Below are 12394 nucleotides of genomic sequence, written 5' to 3' on the forward strand. Positions count from 1 at the left end.
TGTTAATGAATGAATGAATGAATGAATTAGTAATCCACAACAGAATTTAAATGGACACATTTTTCAACAGCGTCTAGTTTTTATGACACAATCTCTTTTGGCCACAATGTCTTGTGTGCTAGATTTCAAATGATGATCATCATCATTTTTTTAAATATTATTAAATTGCATTTTACACACATTTTAAAAACTTGTCAGTAATAAATATGTTTAGATTTCCTTGTGCTATGTTGCCAAATTCATTTTGACATGTCTTTAACAAAGTTAGGAGTTTCTTCAAAACTCTGTATTATCAAAATAATATATATATATTGAACATCTACATATTTTCACTTTCTATGTAATACTGCAAAATCATGTGAATAATTTCCTTCTTGAATGCATATTTTTATGCAGCAACCAAAGTGTGTTCTTTTAGCCTGTAATGCTTCAATTGCATCCAAAAATGTCCTGTGAAAACAGGGAACATTTAGCAAAATTTATTTATTTTTTTTATTTTACAATGGACGTTAACAAATTAAGTGGTTAAAAATCATTCACCAAAATAAAGAAAACAACAAGATTAAAACTTTTACCTAAATAGACTTATCTTTGCTGTCAGCATGCAAAATACCTTTTATCTGATGTCCTAAATAAAACACACGCAGAGAAAGCAGAAGTAAGGCCCAGCACAGTTCCAAGTCATGACTTTTGTTGTGGTGCACTCGCTGTGGAAAAGTACACTGTTTCTCACGCATCCTGCTTAGGTGGTGTGAAGCTGGTAAAACCTTGCATAAAGCGCACCAAAATATGGAATATTGAAATGGGGACTTCCAGTCAGACTCAGCAGAGCACCATGTTGTCAATACAGGTTTTATGTCTTGAACAATATGGGCACATGTGGGTACTTTCACTTCACAACCACACATCCCCGTAGTTGGCACTTTCCTTCCACCCACATAGCATCTTTAATGCAGCTTCCTGAAAATACAACCGCAATCCTTTTGAACAATGTAAATATTGAACTCACCGGAAATCAAATTCTTCGAAGGTAAAAATAAGGTGGTATGAAATACTTAGACAGGCCTGTTCCTCTTTCCTCGTCCACTGGAGGCCCTCAGAGAGCTGCTTTTAATTTAGGCCATAATTATTTTCAACCATTTAGATTCAGATGGAAACTGACAATATTTGTAGATAGCTTGAATCTCACTTTCAGAAGTTTTCCATCAGTTTGAAGCCAAATGTTTAAATACACTCTTTAAAACCACATATAATATATTTTTGATGGTTTGATATTTAATTATTGTCTATTTCAAAATGCCAGAATAATGGGAGAATTTTTCTCAACTTTCTTCAAAGATAAAAACCAACTGTTGAAAATGTGTAACTAGGTCACATTCTAGCACCTATTGATAGGTATGGTGGAGAATCTGTGATGCTAACCTCGGAAAGGCCTGGAATCCTTTCCAAGGTTCTGCAATACTTATTAAAGTTCATGATTGCATCATGCCAGCATTTAATTTACTGGATTCTGCCAGTAAAAACCACAAAGTGTTTCTGGGGGATACTGATACCATAATTTTGATCAAATCTACACAGGAATGGTTCATCAGACAATGACTCAACCCTTTTGCATTTGCAACTCTGTTTCCAATTTGGGGGAAAAAAACAAACAAACATTCTAGCAGTTTAGGTTTTCCAGTTGTAAATTTAATGTGATTTATAGATTCTAATTTGTGCATTTTAGGACAGTCTCCAGAGAGATAATTAGCAAGATAAAGTCAGGATTTTCTTTCTTTTTTACCAATTAAATGACCCAAATATTAAGTTATTTTTATTTTTAGCCTGTTTTATCCCAACATTTCTTGCTGCTAGCATACCACATACACATTACAGTGAAAAGTGACTGTGACAGAGAGGGACTGGCAACAAGTCATTTCCTTGTCCCAAATATACTGATACCAGTAAAAGAAAAAGCCCAGATGAAAATTTACTTTAAATTAGCAATAAAAACAACAACCTAGCACATAACCGGGTTTGTTACCAAAGGCCCAACTGCAGCAGATTTCAAGAAAAAAAAATAAAAACTTTTTTTTTTTTTTCAATTTGTTCCTGTTGATGTTTGAAAGATTTGGGATTAAACAACCCAGTAAAGCAACACTACCTGCCCTGATTTTGACCCGTGACCACTGTTCAGGAATTTTGGTAAAATATGAGCCTTCATCTTCATGAGGGAAAACAAACCGGTAAAATAATATTTGCATTGCTGATTTAAAGCCCTCACGGCCACAGGCTCATTCCAGAAAACCTTCTTCCAGTTTTACCTACACATTTTGCAACATTTTGCTGCACTGGATGCTCTTGAAGGAAAACAGGTGGGAGGATAAGTGCACCTAAAGCAGACCACAGAGCCTTGTCAATAAAGGATATTTATTCCCATTAAACCATCTGTAAGTCCAAGATGAAGTCACTGCTTTTACTGTGAAACCACAATTGCGTGTGATTCACTTTCCTAAAAGTGCCAACAGTGGAAAAGCTTTACAGTAAAACCATGGCACCAATGAGTCATCTGAGTCAGGGGTTACTGTGTTATCAGACAATTTTGGGATCTTTTCTTTTCTTTTAATATAAATAAAATAGAATTCATTAAGACATGTTTAGCATATGTCTAACGTTCACTCAGTGTGAGCTAAACAAACTTTAAGAAACTTCAAACCACAGGTCAGGTCTTAGATTCCAATCTAAAAAGATCTAAAGGCCCTAAAAGCTGTGAGACAGCTTTCGATTTTTTTTGAATGAGTGTGCATTTGGCTGTGGGTTGAGTAACTGAAAAACCAAAATAATCAAGGAGTTCTGCAAAGACTCACATTAGCTTGTTCAAATGAAAAATCAGGAGATGATTGCAGACAGGAGGTCACCCCCCACCAAGTACAGGAATACGCTCCAGGGAGAATCACAGCAGGATCCTGCCTCCATAGCATCCACATGGTGAACATGGTGAGCCAGGAAGGATCACATCACCATGTTTCAATTAAAATGCTGCCTGGCACCCGGATGCGGGGTTTCCTAAAGGAACACAATATCAAGACCACAATGCCTTCCCCAAACTGATAAACTAAGGAGATGATTAGTTAATCGGTTCACCACAACAAGCTGTATGACATTTTATCCACAACGGTTTCCTTTTCATATTCTCTGTATAAAAAGAGCAGTACTGTACTGCAGAGTTTACCCATTCATTGTGATTTTTAAGCAGATCCTTCTGCTGAAACTCTCATACCCATTCTTTAATTGTTTTTGCAAACAAACTGTAAAAAAACAAAAAAAAAACAAAACAAAACAAAAAAAAAAATTGCATGTATCTGAAGCCAAAAACAATAGCAGGAATCCATCTCATGGCATTTACCTCTTGGTGAGGGGTCACAACTCCGTGCCGCCGCCCTTTGTGTCCTGCACTGCTAAACCTATTTCCCCTCAGCGGTGCTCCAGTTCTCTCCCTTTCATCCGCCTTCCTCTGGAAATGAGAGTGACGTTCCATTAGCGAGGGGAAAGAATCCCCCACCTTGGCGAGTGAGAGCTTCAATGCAGAGAGCCAATTGACTAAATGAAATTCCAACATGTGATGAGTGGGAAGAAGTAGAGAGAGGCTTGTGCAATTTCAGCCGGGTTTTGTCAAGACTTTGAAAACCACAATACTCTTTTTACTGTAAGAAACACTTTGAGAGATATCTATTACAGACAGATATTTTAGTCTAATTTTGCCAACATTGTTGGTTTGTTAGCACAATTTCACTAATATAAGTGTAAAAGATAAAAAATCTCCAATCAGCTACAAACAAAGAGCACATGCTCTAGTTTAGATATTAAGGTAGGTTCTATGTTGTGAGGACTATAATGATCTCTAGAAAGATTAAGGCCCCTTTATCTGTGCTGCCACTGGAAATTTCATTTACTGGACCAGTTTTCCATCCAGCTGGTCTGTCCATACAATCCCTTGAAGGAACATGTTGTTACTCAACATAATTTGTGAAATATGTTGTGGTTTGGATGTTTTCTGATGATTGTCTTAGGTGACTACATTATCATTTCCAAAAGTGAAACAGGGTCAAATGTCCCACATGTAGAAGGTTTCCCCTTAAGTTTATACATGCTATGACATCGTATAAAATTGCAAATGTGGGAAAACATTTCAGATGTCAGTTAAAACGATTCCTCATGTGTCTTTGTTGCTGCATAATACGATTTCCACACTAATGTGTCTAGGGAATGCTTCTACATGTCAAGCTTTCCACATTTCTTTCCTAAGTTGCTACATTAAATAATTTGCAAATGTCAAAAGATGAGAAAAGAAAATCCTACATCTCATATATTATTATACAATAAAATTTCTACAAGTGAAACATGAAAAATATTCACATTTAGATGGTTTCACCATCCATGAATCATGTGTGACAACGTATATTTTCAAGATGTCAAAACCCAGAAAAAATATTTCACATTTCCACATTTGTTAAATATTTTCCACATGAATTGTGGGAAAAATAATTCACATATTATAGTTTCCTCTCACATGTTGCACATGTTACTATATGGTAATTCCACACACAAAAACTCAGACAAAACATTTAACCTCTGGGGGTTTTGCAGTGTTTCACATATTACCACATTAAATATTTTCCACATGTAAAATGTGAAAAATGTTTAGCTTTTTTTTTTTTTTTACATATTTCACTTGTAAGATAACACACGTGTTCCCAAGTGAACCTACTGTAAATAACATGACACAAACTTTATAGTTCTGAACATAGTCTCTTTCTAAACTTTAATATTTGTTAAAAATAATAAATAAGTAGAAAGCAGTTGTGTTTCACATATTTACATTTGACTATAGTGTGTAGTCTCACACTCACATTTGATCAGAGATGATAAAGTACATGGTTTCGCCTCAAGAGCTACTATGGAAGAAACCTGAACTAAATCTTTAACAATATGATGGAAAGCACCTATGAAAAAGAAAACATTTTGACCTCATTACATCTAAGGGTAAAAATGAGGGCATGTCTAAAATATGAGATGTGTTTTATCCGCATGAGCTAACCGGGATGAAATTTTAAGAAATCTGCCCAGATGTTGGAGACATACTTCAGTCTGGACTGAAAGAGCTGGAGCAGACATTTGGCAAACTGTGAAGTCTCCAAAGTGCATTAACATAAAAAACAGCGGGAAAACCGAAAAGTGAATAACTCGCAGCATTATGCAGCAGTGGTTGTGTTATGCAGTAGTGAATCCTACAAATGAAACAAATGCATTACAATCCAATCAAATTGATATCAAATTTATTTTAATTTTGTTGATTATGCCTGATGAAAGCAGATTTAAATTTCGCTTATACCCGTTTCTTGTGCCCCCTTTCCTGCCAGATTTTCTCTCCATTCCGTTTCCATTATTATGTATGGATACAGAACTCTGTTAACATCCAGGATCAATAGAAAATGATCTTTTGTGACTTATAGCAAGTGTCAGTGACTGAAGGCCAGACAACTATTACGTCAACAAATTTATGTAATATTGTGGTTTCCAGAGAATCAGATAATTTATTTTGTCAAAATAAATTAAACTACTAATTTAAATACTTTTAATATCCAAATACAATGTTTATATGTAATATGAATTTCATGTTTTGAAATAAATTAACGCTTCTGCTGTGTCCTAATTTATTATGATTAACTCTTTTTTTATATTTATGCACCAAAAAATAAACAATGTAACAAACTAATTAGCAAGTATGTCATTGCCATTAAGGTGATATAACCAGTCTTTGGGTTTAGTGAACAGTTTCTTTTTCACATAAGGTCAGTAGGGTTCGCATCTTTTGTCCTAGAATTTGGTATTATTTGATATTTGGTATCCTTTTTATATTTACTCAGGATCTGTTTTTGATAATTATGTATGTTTGATGCTCTGAGATATTCTAGCGTAACAAAGAAAAGGCAAAAACAAAAGAAAGCTGAACAGAGGCAAAACCTTTTAGCAGCACTGTTTCCTTTCTGATCATTTCAAATTGCAGCCCATTTATATCAGGCCAAATGACTTGTTTAAAAGATGATTGAAGCAGCCTCATCAAACCATCATAACTATAAATTTCCAACTTATTGTAGGTATTAAAAGCTAAAACTCCCTCAGACAAAAAAAAAAAAACACAAAAATGACAAAGAAATGGCTAAGGTGCAAAATAATCTGATGGATTTGCACATCAAGATGTAACACTATAGACTAGAACCATATTAGAGAATTCCCATACACACACACAAAAAAAAATCTTTTGAAGATTTTTAGAACCACTTATCAAAACCCCTTTTTCAGATTTTTGTAAAGAACTACCAAAATGAGTCTGATGTGTGAAGGATGAGTTTAGAATGACAAGTCTCAATGATCTCATTTGTTTTCCAGCTCTAGGCTCCTGCAAAGCACAGGGAAAAGAACAAGCGGTGACATGTCCACAGTGTAATGGAAACGTGGCTTTTTTTTTATTATCACTGTTGAAAGGTATACATTACAGTGCAAACCATTCTTTGGCAAAAGTACAATACAACTGTCACGATGGTTCCTAGTACGTCCTCGTTGACCGCTGGGTGCTGGGACAGTGTGTAGGTAAAGCATGTCCAGTCTTGCAGGGCAGTGCATTCCATCGACGCCTGGAAGTTTTTCAAAGGGGAAAAATAAAAATGACCAAAATGAGCCAGATATAATACAATGCAGACTGGTGAAGGAGTGCTTTGGCCCCCTTGCCAAAAAAAATGCATTTAGTCTGTTGCTGCAGAAACAAAAACTGTAAACATACAAAAATGTGCAAGCATATGATACCAGTGTGACTGAAGCCACCAAGTCATCTGAAACCATTAAAATACTGGTGAGTACTATTTGTTCTCAGTGACAGATGCTTGCTTCAAATAGAACCAATATGTAGAGGCACTTGGAAGTACAACACAATCAGACAATGCAAGCCAGTGCAGAATGAATGATGAGTGGTATTTTTATATGTACAGTACATACGTAAGGTCCAATCATGAAATGTGCCCCTCCCCCATCATCACCCTCACTCCTCCTCTCATATGGCTTCTATTACAGTGGAATGAGGGTCAGAGGGCTGGAGGAAGAGAGAGTCTGCACTCTACGAAGTGACGTCAGTTCAGACTCCAATCTTCAATACGGCAAGAAAACAAGAGTGGGGTCAGCATTCCATACACTGAAATCTGTCCTTGGAGAAAAATGAGAGAGAGAGAAAAAAAAAAACTAAAAGAAAGGAGGAGTTGAAGTTAAACACTAAAGAATGTGAGCATGCATGTCCTCGTAAAAACTGGCACACCAGAGAAACAGACAGAGCTTTGTAATTATGAATAAGGACTGAATGTGTACGAAAATAAAACCATAAGCAGCTGAAAAGTGAATACTGCCACGGTAAATTTAGCAGTACCAAAGGCTGCATCCAGATTTTTTGCAACATCCATACATAGTTTCATATATGCTAATTACATAATGTAAGGAATTACGCAATACTATTTTTGGCTTTAGAAGTTGAGGAAAGGACATTGGGAGGAAGTTCACAACTTTACAGATGTACAAGCATATATATTGGTTCGGTGCTTCCCAGAAACACAGAAAACAGGTGCATCTCAAAAAATTAGAATACTACTCATATAAGCTAAAAATGTTCTATTTCTCAATTCAAAATACAGCTCTTGTAGATTCATTACACATTAGGTGACATGTTATGAGTGTTTATTTTTGTTCATTTTGATGACTATGGCTTAAAACTAGAGACCAGTGATGTGGATGTAAAACTGCATTGCAGCATTTTGTTCTATTTATTTCAACAAAATCAAAAGTGACAATAAAAGGTATTAAAACTTTGTCACTCTTTGAAAAAACCTCGGCTTCACAATCATTGTGACGATGGTGGACCTGGCAGGTGTCAGTACAGACTCACAAAGATGATTAGCGACAAAAAGGTCATTGCTAAACAAGCTGGCTGTTCATACAGGGCTGTTATCAAAGAAATATTTTTTTGAACATTGGCTGGAAGAAAAAAATATGATAGGAAAAGATGCATAAACTTACAGTAATGTATTCCTTGTTCTAAGCCACTCCAGAACCAGTAACAAAGTCAAAAGCTCGTGATCATGATATCAACGTCAGTGATTAGCCTGCTGACTCATCTGATTTAAACCCCATAGAGATCCAGGTGACATTCTCAAGCGGAAGATGAGAGACACCAGATCTAAAAATGCAAACAATTTGAAGGCCACTCCGAAAGCAACCTGAGCTTCCTAAACACCTCGGTAGAACCACAGATTGATCTCCTCCATATCACACCACATCGATAATGACTCATGCAAACTGAGTCCCAGTGCATATACACTGAACGTCAAAATCAGGTAAGATTCGATGTTTTTCCGAGGAACAGAATCATGGGTTTTTATTACCCCATGATCATAAAAATGAGCAGAGGTAAAAAGCTTCCAATGGCCCTACTGATATAAATTTACTTTTTGATGCCAATCTAATTTATTGAGACAGACCCGTAGAGTCGAAGAGGACAGTGCTGCAGGAGTTGCGTTGGGTTTCCTCCACAGATGAGTGCCTCCCTGCACCACCTCACCTGAGGCCCAGGAGAGAGACGGAAAAGCCGTCCCACGAACAGAAGAGCAGGTATCAGTAGACATGTTTCTTTTGCATTACAAACATTTTCGCAGGGCTTCACATTATTTTCACATGTAAGCATTTACATAGAAAAAAAAAAGAGGGTAAAAAGCAACAATATAAAGCACCAGAAAATTATTCAACAAAAGTCCTTGAATAAAATAATCCATTCAAGTCTGATGCATCAATAAAAGACATATTGCGTGTATATAGGTGGCTTTGTATACAAACGATAATACTTTAAGGTTCGTATTTAGAGATTATCTGGGAGTAAAAACAGGGAAATAGCACCAGTATTTCGGTATCTCTAACCTGAGAAATTTTTTTTTGAGACAACTGCTGCCTTTCCATCCATTCCCCTTTCCTGCTTTGTCAACGGCAACTGGTGTTGCATTTTCCCATTGAGAGCAAACAGCACCTCAGTGCCCGAGGACAGCTTTTTGTCCATCCTGTTTATATAATCCATTAATCTATTCACTGATACAGAAGTAAATCCATGGAGTGCCTGTTGACTTATTGCTGAACAATTTCAAACTGAACGCCGGGAAAATTGGAAAACAAGAAAAAAACAAAAATTGCTCCCCTGATTTAAAAAAAAAAAAAAAAAACACTGAGAGGCTGTTGAGTTTGTCGAGGTCAGCCGTGGCTATGTATATTCCCATCTCCTCTTTTGATTTGTCTGATTTTTCTGTGGGTTTCAGACACTAGATTGTCAGGGTGTGAGGTTGTCGGGGAGGGTCCTGGAAGTTAATTGTGGTGGGTGTCAGCTTTTTGCCTCTTGTTGTCATCTTCCTCTTGGAGGCACACTGGGCAGCAGGCACCTTTTAGCTTGATGGGCTGTTTGCACTCTGCAGTTGGACACGACTCGATGAAGCAGGTCACCTGGGCATCCTGAGTGGAGGGGATAGTAATGAAATAGAAATAAAAGTAAAAAAAAAATAATCAGAAAAATCATTACAATCAAATGTTTGCACATCACCTGATAAGTACATAGAGTTCAGTTTGTTATCAGTACAAACCCAGGTGTTCGGTTAAGAGTGCACATCACTCTGACCGTGCCATCGTCATGGTGACATAAGGTAGTGGCAGCATCATGCCGTGGTGGGAAGATGAATTATGCTAACTGACACTCAACCCTGGAGGAGATTTCAGACTGGGTGGAGGTTCATCTTCCAAGTAGGACTATAATGCTATGATCTTTTTCAATTCTCTGATTATTTTTGGTCCTGTCATGCACCATATTTCATATGGAACATATTTCATTTCATTCTTATTTGTATTTCATCTTTAGCTTTTCTTTTAAAACTTTCTATTCTCTACTTTGTTTCCCTTTAGGTTTGCTTATAGTAGTCATTTTCCCTCAGCTTCCTACGCATGTTCCCCGCATAGTCCCATCTGCGTTCACACGACCAATCAACCTCGCCAGCATTCAAGGCTCTCACTTTCTGGAGTTCGACCCTCTTTAACCATTGAATAAGACCAAAAAAAAAATGAAGCAAACAACAAGAGCTACAATTGTGTGGGTTAGATGACAGCATACCCATGTGATGGGATGGGACAGTCAAAGTAGAAACCTGAATACAGTTGAAAATTTGAGGCATGACTTGGAAATGTATGCTCATAGACCATCTAATTAGACTGACCTTCAACTGTAAAGAATGGGTAAACATCTCAGTCCCTACATGGGGAAAACTGGTAGAGACATGCTCCAAAAGACTTAAAGCTGTAGTCAAAGCAAAGGGTGTGTTTTTTGAGGATTGACTCGGCTCGACTTTTAAGATTTCCATTTGTAAACAAGAAACAAAACATGAACATCAAATGGTTTCACTTAAGAGTAACAGTTTGCTTTCGCCTGCCTTTTGGGAGTCATCCTGAAAAGCCTCCAATTACACAAAACCGTATGGGAACATGAAATGGAGAAAAGACTTACTGGTGTGTTCGTCAGCTGTGTAACGCAAAGAATGAACTGAAAAGACGACACTATAAAGAGATCAGTAGCAGTAAGATTTACCATGAGGGAGGCATATTACAGGTGTGTGAAGTTACGGTCAGCTGGAAACAGACAAGGGATGAAAGACAGAAACGTGGCAAGAGACTGTGCACTGGGGCCAGGAAAGTGCAAGAGGCAGAAGGTGCTTTAAAAATAGGATAGACATCCCATCATCTGTGAGAAACACAGAGACACTGTAACGGGATCTGGTGTGGGGTGTGTTCTGCCTACTGCACATCAGCGTGCACCTACTCTGCATTCGCACGTCGAGCACGGGTCCCTTCGCCAGCGCTCTCCATCTGTCCGCTCGCGCCCGTCGCCGTCTGCGCAGGTGGACTTGTGCAGACGAGCTTCCAGTTTTTTAATCTGCAAAAACACAAGAGACAGCTGCAATTTACCAATGTGACAATTTTTTGCGGGACAAAAATGAAAGTGGTAAATCAAAACCCTCAACTAATGGATAAAACGCTCTCGTGCATCAGAACAGATTTTCTTTGCAGACGGCAAAAGCGAACAAATGTCTGCTGCAGGAAAATCTATGATCCCTTTCTGCTGTGCATTCCAGGAAATGCAATGTATGCAACAGCCAATTCAATTCTGAATACGCAGAATTGTTTTCATGTGTAACTTTTTAATAATCCCATTGGGAAGTAATAAAAGAAAGAGTTTCTTTCTTTCGGAGGTTTCAGAGGCTTAAATTTAGGCAAAATGCAACGCAAACATGACATCTGCAGTTAAAAATCTGACTGAACTATTACTGGAGAATACTCGGTAAAGTTAGAAGAAGTCAGTCTAAAACCTTATTTGTTACCATACTTGCTGTCCCAGATAAAAGCTCAAAGTTGAGGTTGTCTTGTGAATTAGAGTCCACATCCTCATGACTCCATTTTAGTTCAGGCATTATTTAAGTTATTTTTCATGTTAGTTTCTTTTTTTTTGCTTTTATTAGCAGGACATGGAAGATAAACATTTCAGGTAATATCAATTGTGTTTTTCATGTAAGATTCTTTTATGTTTTCATTAAAGACAGCAACATCTTACATAAAGAGTGCAAACCAATAAGTCAGAAAGAAAAGCTTCATGTTTCAAGATCTTATTGTCATGAGTAGTTATAAGCAAAAGCTGTTGAGCTCTTGTTGGATTTTCTGCATGAAGGAGGCTTGTTGCATTTGTTGCCAGACTGAAAACTCAAATAGTGTCAGTGTGTGTCCAAACGCACCTGTTTCCTTAAGCTTGTGATGGTCTTCTGCATGTCTGAGACAAACTCCTGGAAGTCACCAGCTGAAGGTTCACTGCTCAACTTGGAGCTCAAAGTGACATTTGAAAGACTGTTTTGAGATTCTTCCAGAGGGCTGGAAAGACGATTGTAAACACATTAAAAAGCCATAAGCTCACGTAGGTTATATATATCAGTGATATTCTGGCTATGATTGAAAAATATTCAATGAGGAAGATTCAGTGTTTGCTACCTTGTGTCCTGAATGCTGCTGTCAGGTTTCTCCTCCTTGTAGCTGTGCTCAGCTGATCTTCGTCCCCTGAAGTGGTATGACAGGGCATTGAACTGACCCTTGGTTCTGCAGTCTGATGGAGAACAGGTTCAATCAGAAGCTAAACAGACAAGTCCAGTTTTTCGATTCTATTTATGCAGCAATACGCAATCCATTATAAATAATATAATCCTCATTGGGCCCCAAAAACATTTCCAAACCAAACACCCTGAAGGTG

General features: G+C 37.4%; 1 protein-coding gene across 1 annotated transcript in view; it reads right to left on the minus strand.

Moving 5' to 3' along the window:
- Window positions 1-6484: 6484 nt before the first annotated feature.
- Window positions 6485-12394, minus strand: part of pxdn (peroxidasin) — a 45521-nt gene continuing 39611 nt past the window's right edge. Inside the window, exons 21-24 of the mRNA XM_015005787.2 lie at window positions 12139-12250; window positions 11889-12021; window positions 10922-11035; window positions 6485-9570 (exon numbers count right to left, since the gene is read on the minus strand). Of these exons, the coding sequence (XP_014861273.2) occupies window positions 9427-9570; window positions 10922-11035; window positions 11889-12021; window positions 12139-12250 (503 nt within the window). The 3' untranslated portion in view covers window positions 6485-9426. The remainder of the gene's footprint in view (window positions 9571-10921; window positions 11036-11888; window positions 12022-12138; window positions 12251-12394) is intronic.

This window comes from Poecilia mexicana, unplaced genomic scaffold (genome assembly GCF_051168715.1).
Source record: "Poecilia mexicana isolate PSO_F unplaced genomic scaffold, ASM5116871v1 scaffold_22, whole genome shotgun sequence".
NCBI lineage: Eukaryota > Metazoa > Chordata > Actinopteri > Cyprinodontiformes > Poeciliidae > Poecilia > Poecilia mexicana.